We start from the raw sequence: 27,923 nt of genomic DNA, 5'->3' as shown, positions 1-27,923 counted from the left end.
CAAACCACAGCGTTACTGACAGCGGGAGTGACCAAATCAGACCACGTCGATGCTACACAATCTTCGAAATGCAACTAAAACAGTGGTCGATCCCGTTGCTCCAGTCGCTGTGTGCGAGTGTGACAATCATGTCAAAGTCAGTATCCTTCTCGGCACCTCGCCTCGTCGGCTGTACTACCATTGACTAGCGCACAATACTTCATCATCAATCCCCATCTGATTACTCGTCGATTGCTCCTGACGCGTCCTGCCCGTATGATCCCGCGATTCACGTTTCCCATGACAGTGGTGATGGCGTGTTGAGCTTCACCGACTGACCACTTGCCGCCAATATGCATTCCTTCATATTTAGTCACGATTGCAGCTTCACTTGCGAGACGGTCAGTGGCTTCACCGCCTACCGATGAGCCTGCTGTCAATCAAAGGTTATCTGAGCAAGTCTACCAAGCTCAATGCCGTTGTGACAGGCATGATTTCGTTTTCGTGATTATGATTGACACTAATGCCTCGATTTAACAGAGCAGCTTCAATGCACGTCGATGGGCTTCGATCTAAATTGCTAAGAATGCAGCAGCTCACAAGTTGCTTCAGTAATCAGGTTGTACTGTTGAAAGATGCAAGTTGCCAAAGACCACGACTGGTATGATCTGAACGATGGACAGTGAAATGCAATCGTATAGCATGCCACACCTCACACCTATCTTTCACGACCAATTTTCCAAGAACGTCAGCACCATTGGTAGCTTCTGGTTATAAGTGCTAGCATCGTCACGCCGCACGCGAGACTTTCGGTGCGCGCTGAATTCAGCGTCCAGATAGACAAAGACGCGTCCAACGTCCCGCTCCAACCGAAATCTGGAGAAGGTAAACTACACCCAAACTTCTGCATTGCCTTCTCATTATCTCGACATAACGGAGGCCAGCAGCGCATTGAAGAAGCTTCTGGTCAAGTAATTCTCCAGTAGATCACATATGAAATCCCACGTGACGTCAACGCTCTGCCCCGCCATCACAACCTGAAGCTGAAACCCTTGGCGTCAACTACGCAGCTCACCGACACCTGAGAGCATTCTCACATTGACACCTACACTACCTATTTTGTTCTACAAATCTCACATTAGCAAGCACGATGCCGCCGAAGCTCCAATTTAGCGACATCTGGCTGCCATGCCTTCTCCTTCTCGTTTTCTGGGCCCGCCCAACACATGCCTTCGGTGCTGGTAACATCGCCAGCCTGAGTGCCATTGAGGGGCAGAACTGGCGCCATGGAGACATCGAGGACACACTGCTCACCCTGCTCATCTCGAGTCGCACAGGCAAGAAGTTTAGTAAGATGGATGTCAAGCGAGTCTACTTTGGCAACTGGCTGCGCGACTACTCGCAAGCTGTCGATGTCGGCACCGTCAAGATGGTGTCTGCTGAGGCTATTCGTATCTTGCTCTGGGTGCTGGGCTTCCTGAGCTTTGGATACGGTACTAAGGAGTTCGAGGTTACCAGGGATAGGCTGGGCTGCTACCGTCCTGAGGAACACATCGACGTAAGTCTACCCTCCGATTTGAAGACCAAAGGCTGAGACCTTGTAGAACCCTAAGGACTATGCCGACAACCTCGATGCCCGCGACTACGATCGCCGCCTGCGAGGACCCGTCGATGAGCGCCGCGAGCTCAGCGTTGACGAGCGCACCGGTCTCAAGAATTACATTGCGTCTGAGGATCTGGGTATCACTACATCGGCCGGCATGGTCCGCGACCTGCTGAGGCGCTGCATTGATCTTGGTCGCCGCTCGGGCGGACGTGGCCCTGACTTCTACGAGGCTCTCCGTCTGCTCGGCACTGCGACTCACTGCTTGGAGGATTACTCAGCGCATTCGAACTACACTGAGCTGGCTCTGATTGAGATGGGAGAGCGGGACATCTTCCCTCACGTCGGACGCAACGCTCGCTTCCAAGTCCGCGAGGCCCGCAAAGAGGTCTACCCGATTGTCACTGGTACCTTTGGTGGTGTGGACTTCTTGCACTCCGTCTGCGGTGAAATCACCGATAAGACTACACAGTCTGAGCTGCAGGAGCTTGAAGGCGCCATCACAAATGCCGACAGAACAAAGAACAAGAGCAAGATCAAGGACCTGTTGAGCCAGCTTCCTGATGGCATCTTCGGCGGCAAAGACCAGTCTGGCAAGGCAGACGAGCTTGAGGAGAACGCCAATGCTGCGGCTATGGGCAACTTGCACGTCACACCCAAGGAGCCTGAGGCTTTCACTCAGCAGGTCGGCGAGATGGTTAAACAGATCTACCCTATCATGGAGTTCCACGACGAGATCATGCAGGCTATTAACGAGTTTGTCGAGAAGATCCCTGTGCTCCCTGAACTTATCGAACAAGTTCAGGATCAGGTCTCTATCTTCGTCTTCAGCCTGCTCGCTCCCTACGTCCTTCCCATCTTGAGCCAGGTCAAGACTGAGCTTGAGGAGGGCTCATCCGAGGTCATTGCAAGCTCGCGCGAGAAGCAGCACATCGTCTTCAACGATGACGAGTCCACCGACCCAACCCACTCCATGTTGTCTAAGGATCACTTCTCCAACCTGTTGAATGAGCCCGCTGGGAAGGTCGCTTCTGCTGTTCTCAGCTGGGCAGTGCCACAAATTGTCGAGTGCTGGGACGGCCAAGCCGATCCCGAGGAGACCATCAGCCGTATCATCGATGGTGTTTTCCACCACCCTGCTTGTTTGCGTGGAAATGTTCGCGGTTCCGACCAGTGCCGCAACATCATGTACGGCACCGTGAAGAGCTGGTGGGACAGCAACTCTGAACGCAGCAAGGATGACCTGCGTCAGAAGCTCAGCCGTCGTGGTGTGCAGAACGGTGACAACCATAAGCCGGGAGTGGAGGACAAGGGTCACGGATGCGGCAAGCCTCTTGGTATGGCTAACGACTTCGGCAACGTCAAGGGAGGCAAGGGACCCAACCAGGTACCTATTCAGCAGGCTACCGATCATGTCGCTAAGCTTGCAAGTGAAGCTGCCGGAGGTGGTGCTCTTGGTGGTCTTGTTGGTGGTCTTGTCTCCGGTGTCGGTAGCTCACTCCTCGGTGATGCTTTCGGTGGCAATGAGAAGAAGAGCAGCAGCAACCAAAGCTATGGCCAGGATGGTTCCTACACTCAATCTTATTCCGAGACTGGTCACCACAAGAAATCATCATATGGCGACTCTGAGCGTTACGGTCAAGCTCAGTACCAGCAGACGCAGTACCCCGGTGGTGGGCGCCGTGAGGAGTACCGCCGCCAGGAGCGGGATCAGCAGGGAGGATCCTACAGCTACCAGCAGGAGGTCGAGACTTCCAGCTACAGCAGCGGTGGTGGTTACGAGCGCCGCGAGGAGCGTCGTGTGCAGAGTGGCAACGAGTGGCAGTCTGAGGAGCGTCGCGAAGGCTTTGACCGCCAAGGACAGTACTATAATGAAGAGAAAGAGTAAGTCCAAGGACTCGTCCGCATCAGGCGCAAAGTTACTGATCTATGAGCAGGCGACGCGGTAAGTCTCACGAATCCAAGAAAGACGACTCGGACGACGATGATGAATCCGGCGGCGAGGATTCGTACGGGAAGCGCCAGAAGAAGGAGCGCAAGAGGCGCGAGAAAGAAGAGAAGAAGAAGAGGAACAAGAAGAAATATGGTAGTGGCGACGAAGACTCGGATGACGATGCTGACAAGCGTCATTCAGGTTCCGGCGAGTACAGACGCCGCTCTCGCTCTCGCGAGCAGGAGCACAGGCGCAAGAAGAGCAAGAGCCAGTCCCCCAAGCGCCACTCTGGAAGCTACGGCCAGTCCCATGACTCTGGTGGCTATGGACAGGAGCGCAGGTACGGTGAGGAGAGCCAGGGCGGGTATAGTGGACGTCCTGGAAGCTCCGGCTATGGTCGTCAAGAAGAGTCCGGATACGGTCGCCAGCAAGAGAGCTCGGGCTACGGTCGTCAAGAATCCTCAGGCTATGGAGGCGATTCATATGGCGCTGGCGGCAGCTACGGCGGAGGACGTCGCCACGGTGGTGAGGAGTCTTTCGGCGACGACAGAATGCCAGGCGGTTTCGGTGGTGACAACGAGCATCGCCAGCGAGGCTTCGGCGAAGAGCACCACGGCCGCCGCCGCGACGATGACGATGAGTACGGCAGCCGCAGGCAGGAGGGTGGCGGCTACGGCCAGGGTGGCTATGGAGGTGGTGACTACGGAGGCCAGGAGGAGAGCTATGGCCGCAGGTACTAGAGTGCGGGAGCGTTGATGCATCGTGCATTGATCGCGTTGCATTTGAGTATCTTTGGAGCACCTTATGGCATATGCACGTCTGTTTAGCGTGGCATGGCCTGCCTTTGATGATTGATGAGAACCTTGATAGACGTGCAGTGTAGTTACACACCTATGAAAAGTCCATTGTACTGCCTGAATACGTGCAAAGTTTGATAAGTGAGGCCAGTGAGGAAAACATATTTGAAGAGAACGTTGCAGCCACAATGAGGCCTTGCCGTTCTGCTTTTCTGTTACTAAGATCATCTCGACTTACATGAATTAGGTCTGGTAAGAAGTTCGTGTCCCAACACCGCACTCAAACAGATTACTCGTCAAGCTCATAGCAGCAGGCGTGTGCCGATCTGACCACAACCTGCTCACAAATGAGAATCAACCTGCGTGGTTTCAAGATGAGTTCACGCTCGATCACGAGGGCTGCGGTCGCATTGTCAAACTCTGTTCTGATGTCCCTTCGTCTGTCGGCTTCAAGATTGGGGACGTCATCGCGCTACTCGGAGTACCCGGATGTGGAGCCCAAGACTGCGAAGAGTGTAGCGTAGATCTTGCTCAGCTTTCCACAAGAGCGCATCGGTCAGGCATCGGGAACGATGGGTTCTACGCGTCGTACTGCGTCATCGATGTCCGTGGTGCTATTCATGTACACCAAGCCAAGCTTCTGTAGCTACTGACGCAGTGACGACGGCGTACCATGCGATACACCGTCAAGGGAAGATCACATCGAAAGACACTGTCTTTTTGTTCGGGCTTGGAGTCCTTGGATTCAACGCGTTACAGGTGATTCGAGCGATAGATGCAAGAGTCTTCGTGAGCGGTGTCAAGCAAGAGAATCTGGATGGTGCGGTGAAAATCGGTGTGAACAACTCAGACATCTTACCGGATGGGAAGGATATCAGGGAATGGGTTAAGGAGAATGGCTGGTCAGGCAAGGTCTCGATTGTTGCTGATTTCGTCGGCACCGCGCATACGTTCAGCGATGCTCAACACATAGGTATGTATTGGATATCATTTGCAGATCAGTCCTGACACCGAAACAGTCCGTCAAGTAGGCAAGCTCTTGTGCGTTGGCACGCTGAACCACAGAATACTGTGCACATGAAGATTAGGATACGCAAGCGGCTCGATATCGTCTTCTCGTATGGCGGGCAAACAAAAGATCTCAAGGAAGTGCTCGACTTGGTAGCTGAAGGCGCCCTTGACCCGGTTGTTGTTGACGGAAAGCTCGAGGATTTTCCGCGCATGTTGAAAGAGCTGGAGGCTGGGAAATTCAAGGGGAGAATAAGTGGTGATAGGAAAGAATTGGTCTGTATTACTTGAGGCTGTTGGAGCCTGACAAGAGATCAGGAGATGGAGATGAGGCTGCGCTCGTCCTCCAAGTTGTTGTTCACAAGTGGGGCATCACTAGACTGAATATAGCCTAGACTCGATTGTCTGACATCTTGGTCCCCGCTCTTTACGGAGCACTACGACTCACCAAGTCACATACAAAAGCTCGTCTCCTCCTTGTCTTATCTCCTTCTTACCTTGTCTCCTCCTTACCTTGTCTCCTCCTTACCTTGTCTCCTCCTTGTCTTGTCTTAATCATTGTAGAGCTGTAGTTTAGTCAATATGGTCCAAGGTCCACAAACAGAAGGCTATGAGCACGATGATGCCTGGGGCACCAATTGGCTGAGGGTTGACGAGACCCATGAGCTTTACTACGAACAGTACGGTAAGAAGGATGGAAAAGCAGGTATACAAGACTTCAAGACATGTTCAGACCTGCAATTACTGAGCTTCACGTAGTCATCTATCTGCATGGTGGTCCCGGAGGCCACATTTCGAAGGGCAATACGTCATTCTTCAACCCCGAGCACTACCGTGTAGTCTTGCTTGACCAGCGTGGATGCGGACAGTCACGACCAAATGCGAGCACCATCAACAACACAACTTGGCACCTGGTCTCTGACATTGAAGCCCTCAGAGAGCACCTGGGCATTGCCAAGTGGCATGTGGTCTTTGGAGGCTCTTGGGGCTCGACGTTGGCACTCGCATACGCTCAGACACATCCATCTTCTGTTGGTTCACTGGTCCTACGCGGCATCTTCGCAGTTCGAGACCTCGAACTGAAGTGGACCATGGTTCCAGGAGGGGCCAGCATGCTCTTCCCTGACCGCTTCGACGAGTTTATAAACTTCCTCCCCGAAGAGGAAAGAGCTGATCATGTCGCATCTTACCACAAGCGTTTGATATCTTCTGACGAGAGTATCAGTCATCCAGCTGCGAGAGCTTGGAACAAGTGGGAAGTTTCTATCAGCACTCTGTATCCAAACATCAAGGGCCTGGCTCAGCTTGATGATGCATCGTACAACCTGGCACACGCAAGGACGGAAGCACATTACTTCCAGAACAAGGCTTGGTTGGAAGACGGCCAGCTGCTGAAGAAGGAGAACATCGACAAGATCCGCCACATTCCCAGTAAGTGATGTCCGCCGCGGTGACGATAATGTTGATGCTAACAACGACCGCAGCGACTATTATACAAGGCCGTTACGATGTGGTCTGCCCGCCTATCACTGCTTGGGAGCTGCACAAGGCCTTCCCGGAATCCAAGCTGCATTGGGTCTCCGATGCTGGGCACAGCGCAACGGTAAGTCAATGGCGCTCCTGATGAGACCGAAAAGCAGTTACTGACACCTAGCAGGAGCCAGGAACGAAGAAGAAGCTCATCGAGGCGTGCGAGGAATATGCTAGTCTGTCAATCTAATCGAACCCAGACGAGGATATGTGCAAATTCTGAGACGAAGAGAGCTCCGAGTGGACATTTCAAAAAGTATGGATAGCACTTGCTGTTGATTTTGGAGACATTAAAAAACATCAAGTCATCCTTGCTGTGCATCTTCTTCTCTCCCCTGTCGTCAGACTCGGCTTTAAGTGTTACCTTGGCAGCACGTCGCTCTTTCGCCGTTCCAACCTCCGGAAGGGCGGACAGGAAAGACTTGCCACTCCATGAGCTTCTCGAGGAAGGCGTGTTGCGAAATGTCCTTCAGTGTCCGCGACATCCTACTGCAGTTGTTGGTCAGCGGCCAAGTGTCGATCACCGTCGAAATCGCCCCTCAGCACTAGCCTTATGTTCGAAGATGGCAGTGAACTACTTCACCTCTCGATTGTGATAACACACTATCGTAGAATGGTGGCCCATGGTCATGGATACAACTGCGCTTAATTACCACACTGGAATGACATAGGCCGTATCACCTCGAAGAACCCTGGAAGAAAAGGACTCTAAGATCGACAATGGATCAAAGTCAAGCGAAATTGGGTTTGCCATGAATAAGGTGAAGGCCTCTATGAACTTTCTGAAGAGGCAAAGCAATGTTGACCGACTTATCTAGCCACAGATCATGCAACCTAACACACCTATGTTTAGGAGGGCTCAGTTCGCTCCGCCGTAGCCGCCCCTCTGCTTGGGAAACAAGCAACATCGATCGTTCCGAGTGGATACGAGGAACTGTGACTGTTCGAGGGTCCCAAACCTCCCTGCCTAGAATCGCCACCAAATAGAGCAGTCTAAGCAACCTTACTACAGTGACTTTGCAATGGGCCCGAGTACGCCTTGAGAGGCGGAGCCAGCCCTAGGCATCGGGTATGCTCCTCCGAGTATGGATTTCGAGGCTCCTTGCCGTGGCTCCTGCAGTGTGTGATTGTGCATATGCCTGAAGCGAAGGAGATCTGCAAAGATCGTCGATCTGCAGCGGCAGTTGTACGTTCTTTGAGATCAACCGAACGTGATTGCAAAGCTTCGTAGTGCAGCGATCGGTGATATGGAATCGAGTGATGGTGTGAATGACATGTATCTGCAGAGGACCCAGTACCTGTGATCGGTGAAGGTAAAATCAAAGTTAGCTCCATATAACCGCATACTATCGGCAGAGGGTATGCGAGGTGTAGACCGCCTCGACAATGATATCCTGGGCCATTGAAGAGCAAGAGAAGTCGTATGATTATCCCATTGGCACAAAGCTGAAACGCAATCACGGTCTGGACAATATGCGGAACTATGGGGGACAGCGTCTGTGAATAATCCGGCATGTGAAGACAACAGACAGGTTGTGTTGCGATTTCACAGCCAATTGAGGCGTCCGGAGGCCAGCGAACCATCTGTCGGAAGCATTGGGTGCCTAGCACCAGAGCCGCATCCGGTGCACATGACTGCAGGCCAACTCTTAACCGCGGTGCAAGCATCGTATGCGAGGGACGTATCAGGTGGCAGTCATGGGACTAGTTGACAAAGACATCAAATCATCCAATCGCGGTAGTGAGCATAGTCGGCAGCAACGATGCGTGCAAATCCGGGCCAGGTAGCGGATAAATCGGCTTGCATGTAGCAACGAGGACGAATAACAGTGGGCGTTACCACACTGATCGTGAAGCTGTTTTGCACCGCGACGCTGCGCCGAATCGCCGAGCTTTGGCTTCCAAAGTCGTTCACCGGCGTCGATGGGGATATCCGTGTAGTACGTGAAGCATCGGCGTAAGGTCGATCATGGTTGCAGATACAGCATTTGGCGGAGTGACATGAACGGTAGGAGTCGAGCTGCGCTCACCGACGAAGTTGTACGGTTTTGAGTGCAGTGTATAGGGAAGCAGTGTGGAAAGAGCGGTGTTGCTTTAAGGCACTAGCATGCACGAGTGCGAATGCGGCTTAGTGTTATTGATGACGTATCATAGTGGCCCATGCAACATCCAGGCATGCATCCACTACGTTAGGCATGCTAGTAAACAACTGCTGGTGACTCAAGCCTTCACTTTCCGCGGTTCCGGCCGCACAGGTATTTGCAGAGTATCACGAGAGACGGAGCATGGCCTCATGGTGGAATATGGCAGTGGGCTTGCGAGGTGATTCTGCAAGGCAGACTTTAGCAGTTGTGGAAAGAGTAAGCTGCATTCCTACATGATTGAATAGAAACGCTAAGAATAATAGAAGTGAGAGGAAGAAAACAAAACATCCGTCCCAATCCAGCGCCATGTTAGCGAACGCCCGTGACCACATGTCATGCGCCGCTATGCATATCCCATCGTGATCGTACACGCCAAGCGTGTCTTTCGAATCTATTCAATTTGACTTCTACACACGCTCGATTCCAAATCCATGCCATTATGCTCAGTTGCATGTCCCAAACTCCATGCTGATGCGTGTACGTTATGAAGTCCTGAATGAAAGTCTGTATCCAAGGATGCTGCTCATCGTTACAGCGAGAGACCGGCTCGAAGAAGTGAAGGACGTCCACAGTCTGCAGTCTTCGTGATGACCTGCGGATGTGAGGTTGGTGGTGGAACGGTACGCGTGTGGTAATAACCCGCTTGCGTTTGTTCATCGTAGCTGTCCTGGCATGCACACATCGAAACTGATCTCAGGAGATGGATGTACATGCTGGGGACTGAAGACAGTTCCAGGTCGATGGCCACTGTGTAGACTGCAGGCGTAGCCTACAAGGACTGTCTTCTCCTGTACCATATGGCCGCGTTGTCCATGAGCAGCACAAGGGTCGATGGCGTGCTTGTGGTAGAGGCATCGGCAGACAGAGTAGCGTTCGACGACTTGGTAGCACATTGTAGTAGTGGAAAACCACACAGTGGACGACTCGAGGGTGCAGAATGGTCGAAAAGCAACGGTGATGACGAAGCTGGAATGCCAATTGTGCTACAAAGGGTACTGGAAGGAGCGGTTGAACTGAAGAGTATGATAGAGAGACAAGCCCATGAGTAGTGAGAGACTAGCATATATAATGGAGATGTCAAGGACAAAGGAGAGAGCACAAGCCCTGGTGGGTCATACACAGAAGGCATACTCGAACTTCTGCAGGTCCGTAAGGCAACGGTAGTCATTAGTGGAACGGGTGCACAGTCAGCACCGGGTGCTGCTAAGATGGGATTGTCAAGCAGAACTAACACAGCCCTAAAATCAGTTACTAGATATGTGGACGGATTGGTAGGGCTACTTGCTGTAGCAGGGATAGGGTGGTTCGGTGTAGAGGCTCTTCAGCTGTAGCCTGGGCTTCCTATTGGCTCGCGCGCTAGGTCGTATAATCTGCCACGATCCCTCCAAAGGGTAGAGTCGAGTAATCAGACGATCCGCGCAACTCTCGAGAGGACACATGTGGACATGTGCCTGGAAAGGGCGAAAGGCGGTACTAGGCCCCCCTGCACCGCGCTGCAAGATGGAGCTGATGATGTGGTGATAGTGCAAAAGCCCCTTGTCCATAGCGGAGTTGCGCAGTGAGTCTATCGTCTGAACCGCACGATGTCCCGAAGGTGTGAGATCGGATCCGACAATCAGCTCTGCTAGTATGGAAAATCAGCCACACTTTGACGGATGGACGACTCAGTTGTGGACCGAATGGCCGTCAAAACTGACGTGGACAGGTGTTCAGACCCACTTCTCGCGTGCTTGATGGGTCATTTCGGCGCAGACACTGTGGCGGTTATCGCGGGCCATCACCAGCGGAGATGGCAGCGGAAAACCTTTGCAAGCCGACGGCAGGAGCCGAGGTCGGTTGCATGACGACTGTGTGAGGAATGTCGTCTGAAAACTGAAGCTCGTGCGTGACGAGTCGTCGCTTACATATCCTTTTCAGGGCACTGCCGCGTTATAATTGGCAACAACGATTCACAGCCCGTCACGATCGACCCCAAAGATCATTTTGACTTTCAGCAGCAATGTCAATATCGTCTTTCGCCCTGGTACGATAATGACAGTTTCTAGATCATCTTCGACTTTACAGTCGATGCGATCACCGTCATATCATGTGCATAGTAAAGGCCAGTCCGCTGCCTTCATCAAATTCAGAGGAACCAAGTGTTGCCTACCATCTGCACATTGACGCACAAGGCCTGCAGAACGCACCAGAATTGCTGATGAAATTGAGTACTAACGGATCTCTCCCCACCATTGATGCTCATTTGGGTGAATAGTACTTACATCTGCCGGCTGAACACTCGGCACACCGCCCCATGACACCAGGCGTCGTTCACCCACTCCATTGGCGCCGCCCCCGACACCGCAACCTGCGCATTGGGTACTCGCCTAAGGTTAGTAAGTATCCGCCGCTATTCTACTACACAACTGTCCAAGCGGGCACTGCAGGCTTCTAACTCGGCCGCTTAGTCACGCAGCTGTGAGCTTACTGGAGGTCGTAATGCCGTTGCAGCCCTATGCAATGCACCTTCCAGACTTAAGCCCCACGTGGCAGCGGTCTGTACATCGGTCAAGAGTATTATGAAGTGCTCTTTTCAACCAAGTGGACTTCAATATGATGTCACATACGCATCTATCGAACGTAATGCTGCGCAAGCTACGGTTACGGGACCCATCTCACTACGGCGGTCTTGTGCACAGCACTTCCACACTATCAGCGCCACAACATCAACGACAGAAACTGGCCCCCAAAAGCAACCCTTGACGGCATCAAGTATGGATCTCCACCTTGTTCGCCCAGTCAGATCTCTATAAGCACAGGGGATCGCCTTACGCCTTACAAAGACACTGTCTCAACCCCAAGGCTGACCGTGTTGCGGTGTGCCATACCGTTCTCGCATTCGCATACTACCCATCTGCAGATTTCAAGTACGGTACGCACGGCAATTCATCAAGCATAATGGTCCAGCGTGCAGTAGGTCAATTTGAATGCATTGTCAGTCCGAATCCAGCTGACCGAATAGGGAAGCATGCATGGACAACCAGAACAACGTCACACGTGCAGTGACGATCAACCCATCGGCCGACGCGTAATACCATCAAGCCTTGCTGTACTAGCAATATACGTCGCGCACTGTACCAAATACGCCTTATACTCGCAGCAAGTGAGTCTCTTCGACAGTCCTCCAGCAACTCCATCCGCTGATTCATGTTTGCAACCCTGCTTTCACCATATCTTTGGTTGATGCTCACATACCAACAGCAACTAATGCCCGTACACCCCTCCATGAGCTCTTTACAGATAGTGTCAGACACCTTGCGAGTACTTCATTGCCCAGCTTGACTGCAACCAACACCCACTTCACAAAATCAATCTCCAGACGATACAACACTCGAACTACAGGAATTAATTGGCAGAAGCACATTCAACCCCTACACGGGTCAGGAAGTTACATGCAAAAGGGTTGACGGCAGACCCCACTACCCATTGATAGCCTGAATATCTCACACCATCCATTGACAACAATTTGAACCTGACCAGTGCAGCACGAAACCACAGCCTAGTCCGGACCCAACACACATCGTCTTCCTGACACCTGATATGAATACAATGTTTGGGAATCTACTACAGCAAACAAACACGACACCTGCACGACACTTTAACCAACCACTGGAACTTTGACTACACAATATCGAGCGTGCTATGGCTATCGTTGCCTCCCACCTTTTATTCTTTCCTCCAGACACATCACTTCTTCAGCACTAGTTCCTTGCCTACGACTCCCTCCAACAACACCACACATAGCGTCACCACAGCTTTCTGACTCGACACTCTTACACCAGTATCGAAACCGTGCGACCTACAGCACACGAAGAAACTGTCGGTGCGTGAACGGTTCTGAAGTCAAACACGCCTGCCATATGTGCAAGGCCTGTTTGATAGAATGGTACATTCTTTGTAGCTCCCAACACTGCTATTGTCAGAGTTCAGTGAAGAACTGTACGCAAAGGGAAGAATTTGAAGATTGTACTGAGGTTGTGTTGAGTGAAGCTACAAACAGTATATATAGGTGAGTAGCTGTAAACAACGCTAGTGTGACGTGGCAGTCACTCTTATGGCAGGTGAGGTACAACAGGCAGGAGCACCCTGAACCGTGACAGCTATAGAGTATTCAATGCTTGTGTCTTTTTCGTTTTTTCTCCCGCGCGTTCTTTCTATGCTTGGACTTGCTGGTTGCCGACAGTATCTTCTCCCGGCGCCCTTCCCTTTACCCAGCACCTGCTTATCCTCCTGGGATATCTGCCTCTTTTCTTTGCTCTGATTTACATGATGCACACGTTCTGGACCAACAACAAAGCCAGGAAGCTTATCCAACTGTTTCCCATGCTCTGATTGACGTAAAGTGATTTCTAGCCGCGCACATCAGACCACTTACTACTTCTAGCGCACCACTTCCATCAAACGACACATTTTCACACAAAGATTGCACACTCGATTTTGTTAAGATCTACCTTTGGTTGAGAAGCTGGGACAAAAACACACAGTATTGAGACTGGAGATGCAGCGATTGTCTCGTGGCAGTGCAGACGAACGACCCAAAAGTACTTTCCGCCAAGCTGCAGAGGTTGTCAGTACTGCCTTTGTCTGCTAGACTTACATCCTTCCTTACACCCTTCCCTCCGAGGTGCGTCCCGATGTGTCAAGTATTGAAGAACTGTCCACTTGAACTCGTGACCGCACCTTCTCAACGACATTCGTCTTTCCAAGCCCACTTTGCAGGTAAAGTTTCGCCTGCACGTCCTTCAACCACGACCATTTACTGAGATCACTGCCTCAGCCACCGATGAGTCAAAATGGCAAAAGATATACGGTGCTCGAGTACGTTACGAAGTGATATGACAGAAGGATAAACAATTTGCAGAGAGTCCATTCGAATGATGGAGATGTACGAAGCTAAATAAACATCCCGAGAAAAATAGATGCGTAAACACCTATCTCGACCGGACTCGAACGACTGGTGTTGACTGCCGAAGTGGAAAATAACATGATGAACATTCTGAACCATGAGGTCTTTCGAACTTCAACATAAAATTTATTGTGGCGTTACAATGACTATATAGTCAATAGATTGAAGTGTACAAAGACTTGTGAAAGATGAGGCTGTTGATGTGGATCCTGGCTCGTTTTCTGATAGTGTGGATCCACTCCACACATCCCCGGGGCCTCGCCTTCTTTGCTTTAGAAAGGCAGTATGATCGAGACTGCAAATCGGATGAGATGAGGTGTGCGGACAAGACTGCTAGAAAACAAAGCGCTCAGGCACATATCGACATTGAGAACCGGAGGTAAGTACCCTGTAAGGGGTCGATGAAGAGTGGATTAATTCGTAACTCGTAAGCGTTCGTGATGACGCTTTGCACCTGACTATGACTAAACATTTCTACATGCCGTCCGCGGCGGACTGGGGACTATATGCAACGCATGCGATGACGAACAAGAGGGCAATTAACAATTACAGTCGAATCTCTGCAGTTGGGCGCTGCTACGCCAGTTTGGTGTTGGGTATCAATGGATGATGATGGTAGTGTTGTGAAGTCGCTCAGAAAGCACCGGGGACGGTCTTGACAGGTGACTCCGGCAGCGAGTGGAAGTCATCATGCTTCTCCTCACTCTTCTTCTGTTGCTCCTCGGCGGACTTAGGCTGGAATCTTGCACTAATATGTGCAAGGCCCTCGCCCTCAATGCTTGAAAGGGAAGACGTGGAATCGCCGTGCCTCAAGCTTGGTGTCGAAGTCGGGCTAGGCTTCTCCTCCATGCCCCTCTCGGTCGAGGCCTCAGAAGTAGTGCTGTTTCGGTTGCGGCTGTTGCGGAAGGGGTTGCGAGGAGGCAGCATGGGTGCGACAGGTTTCGCGACCTGGATGATGCGGGCGCGGTTGATGACTTGAGGAGCCGCGGCCTGGTGGACTTCGTGGATGACGACTTCCTCTTCTTCATCTTCAGAGTCGAGTTCGATCTCATCGAGTTTCTCCTCGTTGTCATCGACCTTCCTCAATGCATCCTTCTCGGTGTCCTTTCCAAGCTCGAACTTCTTCTCGTCATCATCGACCTCGATGGATTTGCGCAGCGGACTGCTCGGTTTTGGTTGCTCGATGGGCTCAGGCGCAACCTTCTTTAGCGGTGTAGCTTCCTGCACATTTGTTTCGGGGATATCTGCCAACGGCGGCGATGGCGTGCGTGCATCATTCGATCTTGGCAGCGTTCGCGGTGGCAGCTGCGGGGGTACTTTAGTAGTTGGCGTGACGGGTGTGGAGAGCTCCAGCTCGGTCTGTGTACTGGAGTCGGCGTAACTTGTTTGCGTGCTTGAGTCTGCGTAATTGCTCCTGGGCCGCGATCCTCCCAAGACACTGCTCAAAGTGCTACTTCGCCAGCTTGAGCGCCTGCTAGGTGCCAGACTTGCTGCTATACTGGATCTATCCGTGCTCTTTCTGAATGTCGAGAAGATGGGGCTTGTAGGGCTAGGCCTGAACTCAAATTGTTCGCTCGTTGGAACGTTGTGTGTGCCAGCTTCTCGGATCTCCAGTCCAGCTGACTGCAGTGCTAGCAGGCCAAATGGGTCCGGGTCATCGTCAGCAGGTATGCCAAAGGCCTTGTCCTCTGGCTGTGTCGGTGCTGTGACCTCGAAGTCGGCAGGGGGTGCTTCGTCTGGGATGAGAGATTCGTCGACATCTGTGTCGCCTTGCGCGGATTTGAGTGTCTCCATGAGCCTGTTCAGCTCGTAGGGTGGGTGGCGCACTCTGCCCGCCAGGATGTCTTTGACGCCAATGCGCTCGCCGTAGAAACGCTCGTTCTCGTCCGTGCGCTCGATGACGATGGTGCCGTCTAGTTGGAGTCCGGCGTAGAAGCCTCGCGACTTGATATATGTGAACAATGGCGACTGGCGCTTGTGGACCTCCGTATCAATGATGCCGCCGACACCGGCTGGCCCGGCAACTGCACTGATTTCTCCTCCCAGTGTGTAGCGCACGGATTGGAACGCTTCCAAGGCCTTCTGGGAGTTTATGACGATGACGCAATCGTAGATGTCCACGCCGACGAGGAAGCCAACACCAACTGTGTGCATCATGATGCCCGAAGGAGGGGACCACGTCCCGTCTTCTTTGCGCCCGACCAGAATACCAGCTCCGCCACTTCCCGAGACCCAGAGCCCAGTGCGCATCGTTGTGAATATGCAGAGGCCTTTCGCATTCTTGATTACTTCTGAGGGTATCTTCTTGAGCACCTTCTGCTTCGCTTTGGGGCCTTCAGTGCCCGTGGGTCGGTCTTCTTCCTGATAGAAGCCATCCTCTGTGCTGCTGTCAGCGCTGTTTGCAGACCTGACCCCGGAGATACTCACTGCAGAAGCTCTTTAGTATCCGCGCAGCCTTGTCAGACTCAATATCAAGCGTCGTCGGCCAGAAGGCCTCGGAGCCGACTTTGTTCGACAGCCGGTTGACAGGCGCACCGAGCTTGTCTACCAAGGTGTAAACTTTGTCGAAGCCAGCCTTGCTGGAAGTCTTGGTCTTGGACCACATGGAATTCGGCGGACCGCGCTCAGGCGGAGGTGTTTTGCGGTAGTGCGGTGTCTCAGCAGGTAGCCGGGCGGGGACTAGGCATTACAACATCAGGCATTGGAGTGCAAGAGTAGCACGGCGGGGAGTACAAATAGTAAGACAAGTGCAAAGAGGTGCGACAGCAGTTCAGGGCAGGTCTGACGGCGGGAGCGCCGTTTTTGACAGAGGCTGGAGGCAGCCAGAGTGTGACTTCATCAACACGCCGGAAGCGCGGAGGGCTAGTCAGCTTGCAGGTGGCAGGCGGGCAGGGCTGGTGATGGACTGATTAGCGACCGGCCGAGTGCTGCCCGGGTACCTTGATATATGTACACGAAGAACGAATGACCAAGACAACCCCTGCGGGGCATGCCACTCTCCGAGGACATTGTCGACAGTACCACGCTTCATTTCCGCTTTCATGCAGGATCTGGGCTGCGCGCAGTCGAGGGGAAAGTGGAGGCAGCGTACGATGATTCGACTGCATTGCGCGGCCAGCCCTCAGGGACTCGCAGAAGAAAGACTAGAAACCACCGGACGCAGACTGGGTGCGCTGGAAGCAGCCGCACGTGTCGCCAAGCCCACCCAAAGATCCACAGTGCCGCAAGAGTGGGTCGTCGAGCGCAGGCGGGTGAAAGTATCTCCAAGCGCCGAGATTGTATGCAGCCTCGTGTTGAGCAGCCAATGCCAAGCAGCTGCGGCGCGTCACTGCAGCTAAGCTATCGCGAAGTTTACGTCCGGCGCGACGAGGAGATAGATCAGCACAACCCACCCTCACCGCAGCTTTGGCAACTGGAAGGTGCAGATGCATTGCGCCCGTCGCACGTAAAAAGGAAGCACGTGGAGATTGCGACCGCCATTGTCGTTGTTTTTGGTGTCTCGAAAGCTCGAACCTAGCTTTGTTGTCGCGCATACGCAGCAGCCATGTTCCGAGTGCCCTCGTCCACACCCCCCTCTACCCCCGGCCGCTCGACTCGATTCAACGGGCCCACGACGACGCCCGCTGGACCGCCGCCGGACGAGTCCTACCGCGGCTACGACCCCACGTCCACGCCAGCAGGGCGGCCGCCAGCCATGAACAGCCTGTTCGGCGAGTCGCAACCGAACTTCGCCCGCCCTGGCAACTACAACTTTGACAGTTCCCACTATGGTAGCTTCCCAGAGAGCTCTCCGCCGAGACACGGCCTATTTGAAGGAACTGGCTCAGGAAATATAGGTACCACCACATTCGGCAGGCCTGGCTCCGGCCAGCGCAGCCGCCCCAACAGTCGCCCGGCCAGCGGTGTGTTCGGCAACAGCTCTCGCGTCCCCAGCAGTCCCCCGCAGCAATTGAACAGAGACGAGGAGGAGGAAGATGAAGACATGGAGGAGGATGGGGAGGAGGATGGAGAGGACGACGACGACGACGACGACGACGACGACGACGAGATGGAGGACGAGGAGGGAGACGACTACTATGAGGAAGAGCAGCTCTCTGCGCAGCGTCGCGCAAAGACCAACAGCCGGCTGTCGCAGTCAGTCGTCTCGCGGGCGAGTACAAACGATCTGGACCCAGGACCAACACTGGTGCGAGCCGGCGCAAAGCAGACACAGTTCGATCTCGTGGGCTTGGCGAAAGGACTGGTGCCGAATGTCGAGCGCGCAACCCTGCAAGAGCCGGACAACGTGATACTGGAAACGGAGCGGGTGTTGGGCAAAGTGAACGAGTCGCTGCACTCGGACACGCCAGAGACAAGGGCAGGCGTACTTGGAGATGCGGCGCGAGAGCTGGTGTCCTTGTGGCAGGCCGCGTCGAAGAGCAACTCGAAGGCAAGCTTGTCATCGAGCCGTTCTGGAGGCTCTGCTGGGCTTGCGAACGCCAGCCACCTGGCAAGCCTTCTAGTCAGCATCCACCACCCTCCACCTGTGGGCCAGAACCAGCGATCGTCAGCCCTGTCCCTCGTTCCGCGCGGCGAACCACGACAATACACACCCGTACCACAGCTTCTGCTCGACTGGCTAAACCACACATATTCTGGCGTCTCTGAAGTCGAGCTGGTCCTGAAGGAAGCACGTGGATACTCGAGGCACCACTCGTTCTGGGAGGCTGTGCAGGCTTCCGCTGTGCGCGGCAACTTCAGCCAGACTCTGCAGCTGCTGCAGGGCGCTAAGCTGGAGGTTGCAGAGTCCGCGCAGAACGACGGCCTGGGTGACAACGGGTACACAGGGTCGCATCTCAGATACGCGAATGAAGCAGTTCGTTCAGCAATCGACCTCCTACGCGAATGCCCAGCTGTTGCATCAGACGATTGGGATGTAAAGGGTCAGGACTGGAGCATCTTCCGTTCGCGTGTACATCAGGTGTACAACAATCTACAAGAGTTCGCGGAGGGCGACAGCGTAAGCCGACAAGGCATCTCTCAGCCTTTCCAAGCACCCCACTTCGGCATTTCACAGTCACAAGCTAGTTTCCAGCTGAGCGTAGCGAGTCGGAAAGCAGAGAGCAGGGTGCCTTGGACCGTCTACGAGGAACTTCGCAGACTGTATCAGCTTCTTTTGGGCAACGAGGAGGAGATCCTTGCAATCTCAGCAGATTGGATCGAAGCTGTCTTGGGTCTGACGATCTGGTGGAACGGCGAAGAAGATGACATCGCACAGGGCAGCCTTGCAGCGAGCCGCCGTTCGTTGATGCGATCCCAGCGCGTTCGTCCGGTTGATGTGACTCCAGTAACCGCCTACTGCCAGCGCCTGTCCTCCTCCTTTGCAGCGGTGGTCCAGAACAGCGATGAGGAGTTCAGTGTCAACGTCACAGATCGCTTCGAAGTCGGACTCGCTTGCGTCTTGGACGACAACATTGAGGGCGTCTTGCTCATTCTTGGTGGATGGTCACTCACTGCAGCCGCTGCGATCGCCGAGGTCGCCAGCGCTGGAGGATGGTACAAGCCCGCAGGCGGTCTGCTAGGTGGATTCGATCAGAGCGACCTGATGGTCTTGAGCTACAACGAACAGAACCGTACCGGCGCCACAAAAGACGACCTGCAAATCACCTACTCCCAGGCCCTATCGACCAAGGGCACCATCACCACCCAAGACGGCCAAACATCAAAAGAAGGCTGGGAACTCGCCGTACAAGTTCTATCAAGACTAGACGACAGCATCACAGCTTCTCAACGCATCGAAAACATCATCAACGACCTCCCGCTAGACTCAACCGACCAGGTGGACAGAATCACCCAGCTATGCTACGCCATGAACCTGAATTCCCAGGCTATCAGCATCGCACTGGTACGCCACTCTTCTCTCCCACCTCATCCATATTCAAAGCTGACACACACAGAAATACGCCGACCACCTCCGTGCCAACACCCACAACTACGGCGCCACGCTCCTCTACTACGCCCGCGCCCACTCCGCTCCAAAGATCCAGGAAGTCCTACGCGTTCTTGTAGCTCACTGCCTCATCAAGTCCATCGCATACCCGCCGCTCGTAGACCTCGACGCCTCTCTCTCCTCGCTTATCTCTTCCCCGAAGCAAACGCTTACGAAACTTGCAGCCCAGGATGCCGAGGCGGCGGAAATTTTGAGCCAGCATCTGAGCGGATACGCGACGATCCGGAAATTCTACGACCTGCGCGACTCATCCATCCTGTCTCCTGGCGGCGAGAAACCCACACACCGCCCCATGGCACGCAAACGCCTCGCCGCCGCCGCCCTCATGGTAATCATCTCCAGCGCCGCATCCAGCATCCAAGGCGGCCTCTACGACCCTTCCATCGAAACCGTCGTGCAAGTCGACGTCCTGCTCCCGCTTCTCGGCGAAGCGCTCATCTTCCTGAACCAGCCCAAGCGCACACTCTCACTACGACATCTCTATGATCTTCTCGCTGCGATTGAGGATTTCGAAACGAGCGGCGCGATGGTGAAAGGCCAGTGTGAGGAGGTGCTTAAGACGACGCTGGGCGCGGCGCATGGAGACAACGCTGTTTCCAATCCACAGTCTCTTCTGCAGAAATCTACGTCTGCACTTACGGGGTCGACTTACTCGATGATTGGGAGCCAGGATTTTTCGGCGGATGGTCAGAGTGCGAATTCGAGTGCGGTGCTGGTTAAGGGTGGGAAGGTCGAAGATGCGAAGAGGGGGTGGGATTGGCGCGCTGGGTTCCCCAATGGGGCGAAGGGAAGCGATCTGTTGAAGGTGTTGAGGTTGGGGGTTGCGAGAGAGATTGCGAGGTGCTTTGCTGAAGGGGAGGTTGCTGCGTAGATGAGGACTGGTGCACATTCATGGAGGTGCATAGGAGGATGAGGAGATGAAATGACACGATGGCACGGATAACTCCATAAATACTAGATGAAGGAAGCTGACTCGAGAAGTCCGACAGATCTCATTGCGCTAAATACGTAACTGCGAAACGCTTTTTATGCAAAAGAATGATGCTGCCCGCTAATACCTGTAGATGAACCTCAACTTCGCGGAAATTGCTCGGAAACCTCCACATCGACCCTCACACAGAGATGAACAACATGAGATATCGAAAGATGGAGGGCACTGCCCCCCGTCACACCTTTTCAGGGTCATTGATACCGCCGTTCGTAATGATGTATGTCGCCTCCTTCTCCGGCATGTCTAAATTACGATGTTAGCTCACACCGTAGGAGTCGATGTAAGGTGACTGACCTGGCGAATCTTGTATCTTCGCAACTCGCTCCTCACCTCGACCTTTGCGGAGCAGTATGCGTGTGGCTGAAGCATGGGCGAGGATGTGACCGCCGACTGGCTTGCGACCGTCTGCTCCTTGGAAGAGCGCACTGGCACCCGGGTCACTCTGGACCTGGTTGGTCATAAGAACAGCAACGTTGAACTCTGGGACAATGGTCAGTGTTGAAGAATGAAATGGCCATCTTCTACGTACCTTCAGCGACGTGTGTCAGCTTTGACAAGAACTGGTTGAGCTTCTGCTGCCGCTCATTCAGCTCACCACGGCCAGTATAGTCGACGCGAAACAGGGCCATGATGCTATCGATGATAAGCAGGCGGTATTCGTTGCCGACGAAGAACTCGGCGACCTTGTTCAGGAGTTCCATTTGATGTTCGGAGTTGACAGCGCGGGCGTATGTAATGTTGTCTTGGGCTGATGATTGTTAGTGATGATTTTGCATGGCAGCTGTGACATACCAGTCTCCGGATCGACACCAAAGCGCTCAGCTATCTGCGCAATCCTCTCCGGTCTGAAGGTGCCTTCAGTATCTGCGGCGAGCGTCAGTGGTCAAACATCGTCTCGACTCGGTCAGGTTCACCGCATACCAATGTAAGCCACCTTGCCTTCAGCACCACCCATGTCTTTCGGAAGCTGTGCGATGACCGACATGGTGTGAGACAGCTGAGTCTTGCCGCATCGAAACTCGCCGAAGACCTCACTGATACTCATGGTCTGGAAGCCACTGCAAAATGTCAGAGTAAGGAATGCAGTCACACCGAGGCTTGTCCTACCCGCCGAGGACAGTATCGAGCTGCTTGCTGCCCGTCGAGATTTTCAGCACACGCTTCCGCTGCTGACCGAGCTCATGTGCAGTCTGAAAGCCACCTCCTGAGGGCTGCAGTTCTGGTGAGCGATGGTCACGAATACGTAAGGTCACGAAGTGACGCACCTGACACTTCGCCAATGCATCCTTGACCTTGTCGACCTTGATCTCACTGAAACCCTTGATCTTCAGCAGGTTGCGGCGGGTCGCTGCGTGCACCGACGCAATGGTGTAGTAGCCATTGGCCTTGAGCTTCGCGATATCGATTGCACCGATGCCGTGGGCCTGGATGGCGTCAATGTCGACAATGTAGCTGTCCTGTAGCTGGGGTCAGTAACGCGACTACTAACGCCGGTGAGATGTCACTCACGTCGTTGCCAGACTCGTCACTGGCGACTGATGAAGGCATGCTGAGTGATATGAGACGGAAGGCGCTGTGTATGCGAGAGGAACAAATGCAAAATCAGTGAATGAGCGTAGCAATGCGAAACGAAGGGGCGAGAGAAGGGAGCAGAGGGACAGAAGAAGAGAGATTTCACAGCTCTGGTGGAAGCTTCAGGTCCGGTGGTGTGGTGCGCTAAAACGCGAAAACACGTGAGGGGTGTCGACAAAGGAAGGAGCGCTGGACAGCACCCAATATGACCGACAATTGCCTGCCTCTCGTACAAACGCCTGATCTTTTCTTCATCCCACTCCACGCCGGTCTCAGTTCTGCCACAAGCGTTGCAACAAATTCTCGCTACCTGTCTAGCACGCCCGCACAACGTCATGTTCTGGCAAGGTCCTTATGAGGAGACGCCACCTTGGAAGAACTGGCCGGGCGCTCACCTCCCGAAGAGAGCGCACCCTCCCGGCACAACGTACAGCCAACGCGGTGTTCCTCAATACCCACTTGGAACGACCTGCAAAGACCTGGGCGAGCGAGACCCATACTTCCCACTCGATTGGCGTCTTCTCCTCCTTACCTTGGTAACCTTCCTCCTCTACATCGTCTGGCCTCTCTACGTGCTCAGACACCTCATGCGTAAGGTATGAAGTTTTTCATTATGGCATGAGTGAGACTCATGCTGATGGTAGAAGTCGATCTATGGCGACCAAGAGATCTACGAGGCCAACCACGACAAGTTCAAGTATGGCGAAAAGCCTGCCCAGCACGATGGAAAGGAAAGCGCCGAGGAGTGAGAGGAGCAAGGACGATATGATCGACAGGTGACGGCTGCGTGAACCACGGCTCGTGGTGGAAGGAAGGCTTACTGCTGCGTCATGCTTCGAGCGGACAGTGTGCAGTCACATGACTTATTTAATGTCAATAGAACTTCCGCGGGACGAACGAGAGCAGGCATGAGGAAAACCATGCAGATCAATGATAGATTGTATGAAATACATCCACCATATGCAAGAACTGGGAGGGGTGAACATAGAAAACAAGGCGAGTATGCCGACTCAGCTCCGACAAACACACATCTCCTTCACTCCTCCTCTCCGTCACCCCAATCCCTCTCAACTTTCCACTACCAAACCACCATACACAGCCGCCCCCAGGCCACAGAGACCCCGTCTATCCAAATACACTCACACAAGCCGTCTTTCCGCCGAAAGCGCGACCAGTGCAAGGGGTACATGCAAAGAAGTAGAATCGCCGTTCTCAATTTCACCAAGCCGTCGTCTGTTCGTACTAATGGGATGCGATGGTTCTGAAGTAAGGGTTGAACGTTCGTGGGTATCAGTGTAGGACTCGTGAAAACTTTTGTCTTGCTCGATAGTAGTAACTCGTGAATGCGTGAAGTTTGTCGAATGGTGCCGAGGCCGAAGAAACGATCGTGTTGATGCAAAATCTAAGAAAGAAACAACGCATAGCCAACTACTCGCCACAAGTCAAAGCGGTATTACTCGCAGCGTTTGTGGATTGAGAGTCGACAAATGCTTATGCGACAGCAGTGGTGGGAGCAACAGGCTGAGCAGGAGCAGCGGCAGCAGCGGGAACAGGGGCGCCACCGTCGCCGTTGACCTCAGCCTGAGTACAATCGCGGGAGATGTGGCCGGTCTCGCCGCAGCGGTAGCAGGTCTTGCCGGCAGTGTTGAGAGGACCGCCGTTGGGAGCAGTGCAGTCGCGGGAGATGTGACCGAGCTTGCCGCAGGCGTAGCACTTCATGGCCTGGGCCTGGCAATCGCGGGCGAAGTGGTTGGGGCCACCGCACTTGTAGCAAGTGGCAGGACGGCCTTGACCAGCGAATCCACCACGGAAGCCTCCGTAGCCGCCACGGGGAGGGCCACCAGCTCCACGGCCCATTCCTGGGTTGGGGCAGTTGCGGGCGAGATGGCCGGTCAGACCGCAGCTGTAGCAGCGTCCGCTGGTGCCAGTGCCGCTCAGGCGCAGAGTAGGACAGTCAGCCTGGACGTGTCCAAGACCCTGGCAGTGGTAGCACTGCTTGGCTGTCGAACGGGTCAGTGAGGTGTGAGGTTACGGGCTCTACCTATGACGTACTCTCGGTGGTGCGGGGATGAGGACATCCGTTGGACTCGTGGCCGGGCTGCTTGCCTGTAGAGAGATTAGTGTGCGCCCGTGATACAAGTTCAAGGGCCGAGTCTTACAGTTGTAGCAAAGCCTCTCCGAGGAGGAGCACACCTCTGCGGGCTATGTCAGTCGCACATCCATGATATCATTGTTCCACGCAGCTAGAGGTTACGCGACGCAGAAACCGTTGGAGAAAGCGCCATCCCACGACAGGAGCTCCCGACAGCGGTCCCACTGCAGCGCCCACCTCAGCCGATGCGCCAGGCTGCCTTACCAGCGTAGTGTCCAACATTTCCGCACTTGAAGCACGCACGACGAGAGAGGGAAGACATAATGTCGTTTCTTTCGATTGTTCTGGAGATGGCGTAAGTATACAAGGACGGTGGGTGAAGGGTCGCGAAAAGGGGTGAGCGAGCGAAGGAGGGGTGATCTCGAGTGCTGCGATCGCGACTGGTGGTTGCGCCGTTCGTTCACGAGGCCTGTGTGACGATGCCCGATATTGACAGGGGTCGTTCGTACCTGCTTCGTTTACTGCTTCGATTCCTTCACCTGCGCGTGTTTGTTAGTCGAAGTTTTTTCGAGCTCATCGAGGGGTACGGGAGTGCGGAGGAGCACGCGCCGAGTGGAACCACCTGTCGCGTGTCGTAATGGTGGGTGCAGAGTGGGTGCAACGTACTGTCAAACTTCCAGTCCTTCCCTCAGCGACACAACTTCAACGTCCTCCGAAGATTTTGGTATGCGTGGTGAGAGCTTGGGGTAGAGAAGACTTGGGCTGCAGGCGGGAAGCGACGTCTGCTGCTTGCCCGCGGCGGTCCCTGCGCTACGCATGTCCTTCCGAGGTGAGACGCGCGCAACACCGGACAGGGGCCCAGATCTGGGAGCTTCGCCTGCTTTCACTCTAGAATCTTCCTCTCTCCTGTCACACTGCATAATCACGGGAGTAGCCAGCGTTTTGTCGCGCGCTGTATGGCTGCAGCCTTTTCTCAGGCCTCACGTCAAATTTCACCCTGCGCGTCTGCCGCCCAGCAGGTCACTTCTCAGCCTAGCTCCCCGCGTTATGACACCATAGCTGCAGCAGTGCTCGGACATGTCCGTGAGATCGTTCCTGCATGTATGAACGGCACATGACGTTCAATGAAACCGAGTATACACTTGCGGTTACCCAAAATGTTGCGGTGTATATAACCTTTAGGACCCGAGGGTCAGAAAGGTCGACCTTTTTGTATCGCTGTGGGGCCGCGACACAAAAGATTAGCCTTAATCATGGGAAGGAAAGCAAGAAAGCCATTTCAGGATTTAACGGTTCTTTCACAAGATCCAGCTACGACAATTTCTGTCATTGTAACCGCTAAGCAGCTTTCATATGAGCGTCCCTTCGAACGCACTTCCTACTCATCGATGACCCACGTGACAGAACTGTCAACGTCGCTACACCTTGTCCTCACCCTGGGCGGCAAGCACACCCGTTCATGTAAACCGTTCGAGAGCACCGAGCCACACTCATCGGGTCTATGGCACTCGAGTCATTGTCTGCACCACACGAATATCCAAAATGCTCGGTCGGCACGTCGACCACGAGACACATTCAATGGGAGACAGGAGACATCGCTTGAACACTTCCAAATGGCAAAGAATCAACGACCACATTCAGATGATGTTCGTCTCCAATCGCCGACATCTTTCAATCTTGACATAGGTTCTAGGAGCAGCTCAACCATGATGCCTTCTTTCACGAGCTCCTCGCACTGGAGGAAGGTCAAGTTCTCACCGTTTCTATACCCATGCCTCTCCAAGACCACACCAACGCGTTCCAGCAGACTCTCAGATCGTGCCATGATAGCATCAGCATCCGCTCGCAGCGTTTGAGCATCTGTAGCAAGGTCAAAGGCCTCCCAGGCCACTGCTTCCTGGTACTTTTGCTTGAGTGCTTTGAGATCGTCGCCAGTAGCACGAGCCGTCTCCCATGTCATACTATCAACCGTATCATAGCCCAGCAACTTCACCTGCCGTCCTAGAGTGCGCGTCTTGAAGTCCTTCTCTCATGTTTTGCTAGCAGAGACGAACAGTACCGTGACCGTCGCCTTGACTTTGTACTCTTCTCTCACCTCTTTCGTGTGCCTAGATGCACTCAACAAGATGCCTGTCTCACCGCTGAGCCGATAACCTGCGAGATAGTGGTCTCCATACCTCTTACACAAGCCTTCGTACCCACCACCATATTTTATTTCAACGATGGCTTCTTTGGTCAGTCAAGGCTGGCGCTGAAACTCGATTGTGCCAGCTCGGCAGGAGGAGTTGATTGAGATGTTGTAAGACTGTGGCACGATTAGCATCCATTCTTGTCTGAACTTCAAGGTTCAAGAGAAGCGGGCCTACATCTTTGTCCTCCGGTATATGCTGGCCAAACATCCCCTTCACACTCACGTTCGCAACGAACGGAAGTCTAACATCCACGCCGGAACCCAGACTCAAGTGATCCCCTGTTTCGCTCTGTCTAGAGGTGGAAGCCTTCTTGAAGGTCGAGTTGGTACCATACTCGAAGTGTAGCTCTTTGGAAATGATGTGAATGTTGGAGAGTACGAAAGGTGTTTCTTCTGACCACGGATTCAATGTGGACTGAAGTCGTGAGTGGAACGTCATGCCTAGTCGAATCGGGTTTGTGCCGCATGGTAGAGCAAGAAGAAGGCCTTGAGAAGCCCGACGAGAGATCCCCATGCCTCGGACTCTGAGGTTGGTGAGGGCAGCATCATCACCCGCGATGGTGTTGCATACGAGGATGTCAGGGTGCAGTATGTGGACATGCCCTTTAACTCGAGGATCATCAAGGGCTTCTTTGGAAGAAGCAACGACAGTGCCAACAGCAAGATCTACCACTTAGGCTTTATCTGGCCTCGATTGTCCAAGTTGACTGCAGATGAAGCAGAAGCGAAGTTCGCCGAGGGAAGTGACAGTCGAGAACTTTGCGGAACACCAGAAGAGCCAAACAGCTGGCACCAAGTCTCCTCAGGACAAGTTAGCCTCCGCGCAAAAGGTAAGTCCACCTCCAACATTCTTTTGATCAGTATGCTGAATGCCTCCAGGCTCTTGATGACAGCCGCAACCGGATCGCCGAGCTCGAGAAAGTTTGTGAGAGCGCGCCGACTCTAGAGACACAGTGCGGTTCCTTCTCGGCCCTCGACAAAGGCTGGAGACAGGGCGGGAGCTCCTTCACACGATGTGCAGTGGAGTTCCCGTGTCGCTACCCATCAGCGCCAAAGTTACTCTACGGTCTAAACTGCGTCAATACCGAAAGGAACAAGGGACGAGCTCTATCACTAAGCCACCACGAAGTAAACGCAGGCGGCTTCACT

General features: G+C 53.7%; 9 protein-coding genes across 9 annotated transcripts; 5 read left to right on the top strand and 4 right to left on the bottom strand.

Moving 5' to 3' along the window:
- The first annotated feature begins 1,068 nt into the window (after window positions 1–1,068).
- On the top strand, window positions 1,069–4,427 carry BU25DRAFT_410677 (Het-C-domain-containing protein). Its single transcript, XM_033706360.1, has 3 exons — window positions 1,069–1,537; window positions 1,584–3,466; window positions 3,520–4,427. Exons 1-3 carry the CDS (start codon window positions 1,130–1,132, stop codon window positions 4,253–4,255), a joined length of 3,027 nt encoding a protein of 1,008 aa, XP_033561705.1. The 5' UTR covers window positions 1,069–1,129; the 3' UTR covers window positions 4,256–4,427.
- A 1,475-nt stretch (window positions 4,428–5,902) lies between these two features.
- BU25DRAFT_392627 (proline iminopeptidase) lies at window positions 5,903–7,096 on the top strand (the record flags this gene model as incomplete). Its single annotated transcript, XM_033704664.1, has 4 exons — window positions 5,903–6,047; window positions 6,080–6,751; window positions 6,805–6,923; window positions 6,978–7,096. 4 exons carry the CDS (start codon window positions 5,903–5,905, stop codon window positions 7,038–7,040), a joined length of 999 nt encoding a protein of 332 aa, XP_033561704.1. The 3' UTR covers window positions 7,041–7,096.
- Window positions 7,097–9,731: 2,635 nt separating this feature from the next.
- Window positions 9,732–9,887, bottom strand: BU25DRAFT_301398 (uncharacterized protein; the record flags this gene model as incomplete). The annotated part of the gene is made up of 1 exon (XM_033701997.1): window positions 9,732–9,887. A coding segment is annotated over one exon (156 nt), but the record flags the coding sequence as incomplete, so codon positions are not given.
- A 4,685-nt stretch (window positions 9,888–14,572) lies between these two features.
- BU25DRAFT_392622 (DUF500-domain-containing protein) lies at window positions 14,573–16,547 on the bottom strand (the record flags this gene model as incomplete). Its single annotated transcript, XM_033704663.1, has 3 exons — window positions 14,573–15,255; window positions 15,307–16,334; window positions 16,363–16,547. 3 exons carry the CDS (start codon window positions 16,542–16,544, stop codon window positions 14,573–14,575), a joined length of 1,893 nt encoding a protein of 630 aa, XP_033561702.1.
- Window positions 16,548–17,980: 1,433 nt separating this feature from the next.
- On the top strand, window positions 17,981–20,893 carry BU25DRAFT_410665 (uncharacterized protein). Its single transcript, XM_033706359.1, has 2 exons — window positions 17,981–19,823; window positions 19,876–20,893. Exons 1-2 carry the CDS (start codon window positions 17,988–17,990, stop codon window positions 20,797–20,799), a joined length of 2,760 nt encoding a protein of 919 aa, XP_033561701.1. The 5' UTR covers window positions 17,981–17,987; the 3' UTR covers window positions 20,800–20,893.
- Window positions 20,894–22,826: 1,933 nt separating this feature from the next.
- BU25DRAFT_458411 (uncharacterized protein) lies at window positions 22,827–23,240 on the top strand (the record flags this gene model as incomplete). The annotated part of the gene is made up of 2 exons (XM_033710202.1): window positions 22,827–23,087; window positions 23,136–23,240. The coding sequence occupies 2 exons, from the start codon at window positions 22,827–22,829 to the stop codon at window positions 23,238–23,240; spliced, it is 366 nt and encodes a 121-aa protein (XP_033561700.1).
- A 1,158-nt stretch (window positions 23,241–24,398) lies between these two features.
- Window positions 24,399–25,322, bottom strand: BU25DRAFT_410664 (uncharacterized protein). The gene is made up of 4 exons (XM_033706358.1): window positions 25,250–25,322; window positions 24,848–25,122; window positions 24,651–24,686; window positions 24,399–24,597 (listed from the first exon to the last, which is right to left on the bottom strand). The coding sequence occupies exons 2-4, from the start codon at window positions 24,903–24,905 to the stop codon at window positions 24,533–24,535; spliced, it is 159 nt and encodes a 52-aa protein (XP_033561699.1). The 5' UTR covers window positions 24,906–25,122; window positions 25,250–25,322; the 3' UTR covers window positions 24,399–24,532.
- Window positions 25,323–25,769: 447 nt separating this feature from the next.
- Window positions 25,770–27,347, bottom strand: BU25DRAFT_439935 (uncharacterized protein). Its single transcript, XM_033709133.1, has 4 exons — window positions 26,950–27,347; window positions 26,842–26,888; window positions 26,643–26,760; window positions 25,770–26,606 (listed from the first exon to the last, which is right to left on the bottom strand). Exons 1-4 carry the CDS (start codon window positions 27,286–27,288, stop codon window positions 26,208–26,210), a joined length of 903 nt encoding a protein of 300 aa, XP_033561698.1. The 5' UTR covers window positions 27,289–27,347; the 3' UTR covers window positions 25,770–26,207.
- Window positions 27,188–27,691, top strand: BU25DRAFT_410660 (uncharacterized protein). Its single transcript, XM_033706357.1, has 2 exons — window positions 27,188–27,604; window positions 27,654–27,691. The coding sequence occupies exons 1-2, from the start codon at window positions 27,373–27,375 to the stop codon at window positions 27,659–27,661; spliced, it is 240 nt and encodes a 79-aa protein (XP_033561697.1). The 5' UTR covers window positions 27,188–27,372; the 3' UTR covers window positions 27,662–27,691.
- Window positions 27,692–27,923: the final 232 nt, after the last annotated feature.

The sequence above is a fragment of the Macroventuria anomochaeta genome, assembly GCF_010093625.1.
Source record: "Macroventuria anomochaeta strain CBS 525.71 unplaced genomic scaffold BU25scaffold_16, whole genome shotgun sequence".
NCBI classification, from domain to species: Eukaryota; Fungi; Ascomycota; class Dothideomycetes; order Pleosporales; family Didymellaceae; genus Macroventuria; species Macroventuria anomochaeta.
Note: the sequence above shows the minus strand (reverse complement) of the source record. Positions and strands in the feature narration are given on the sequence as shown.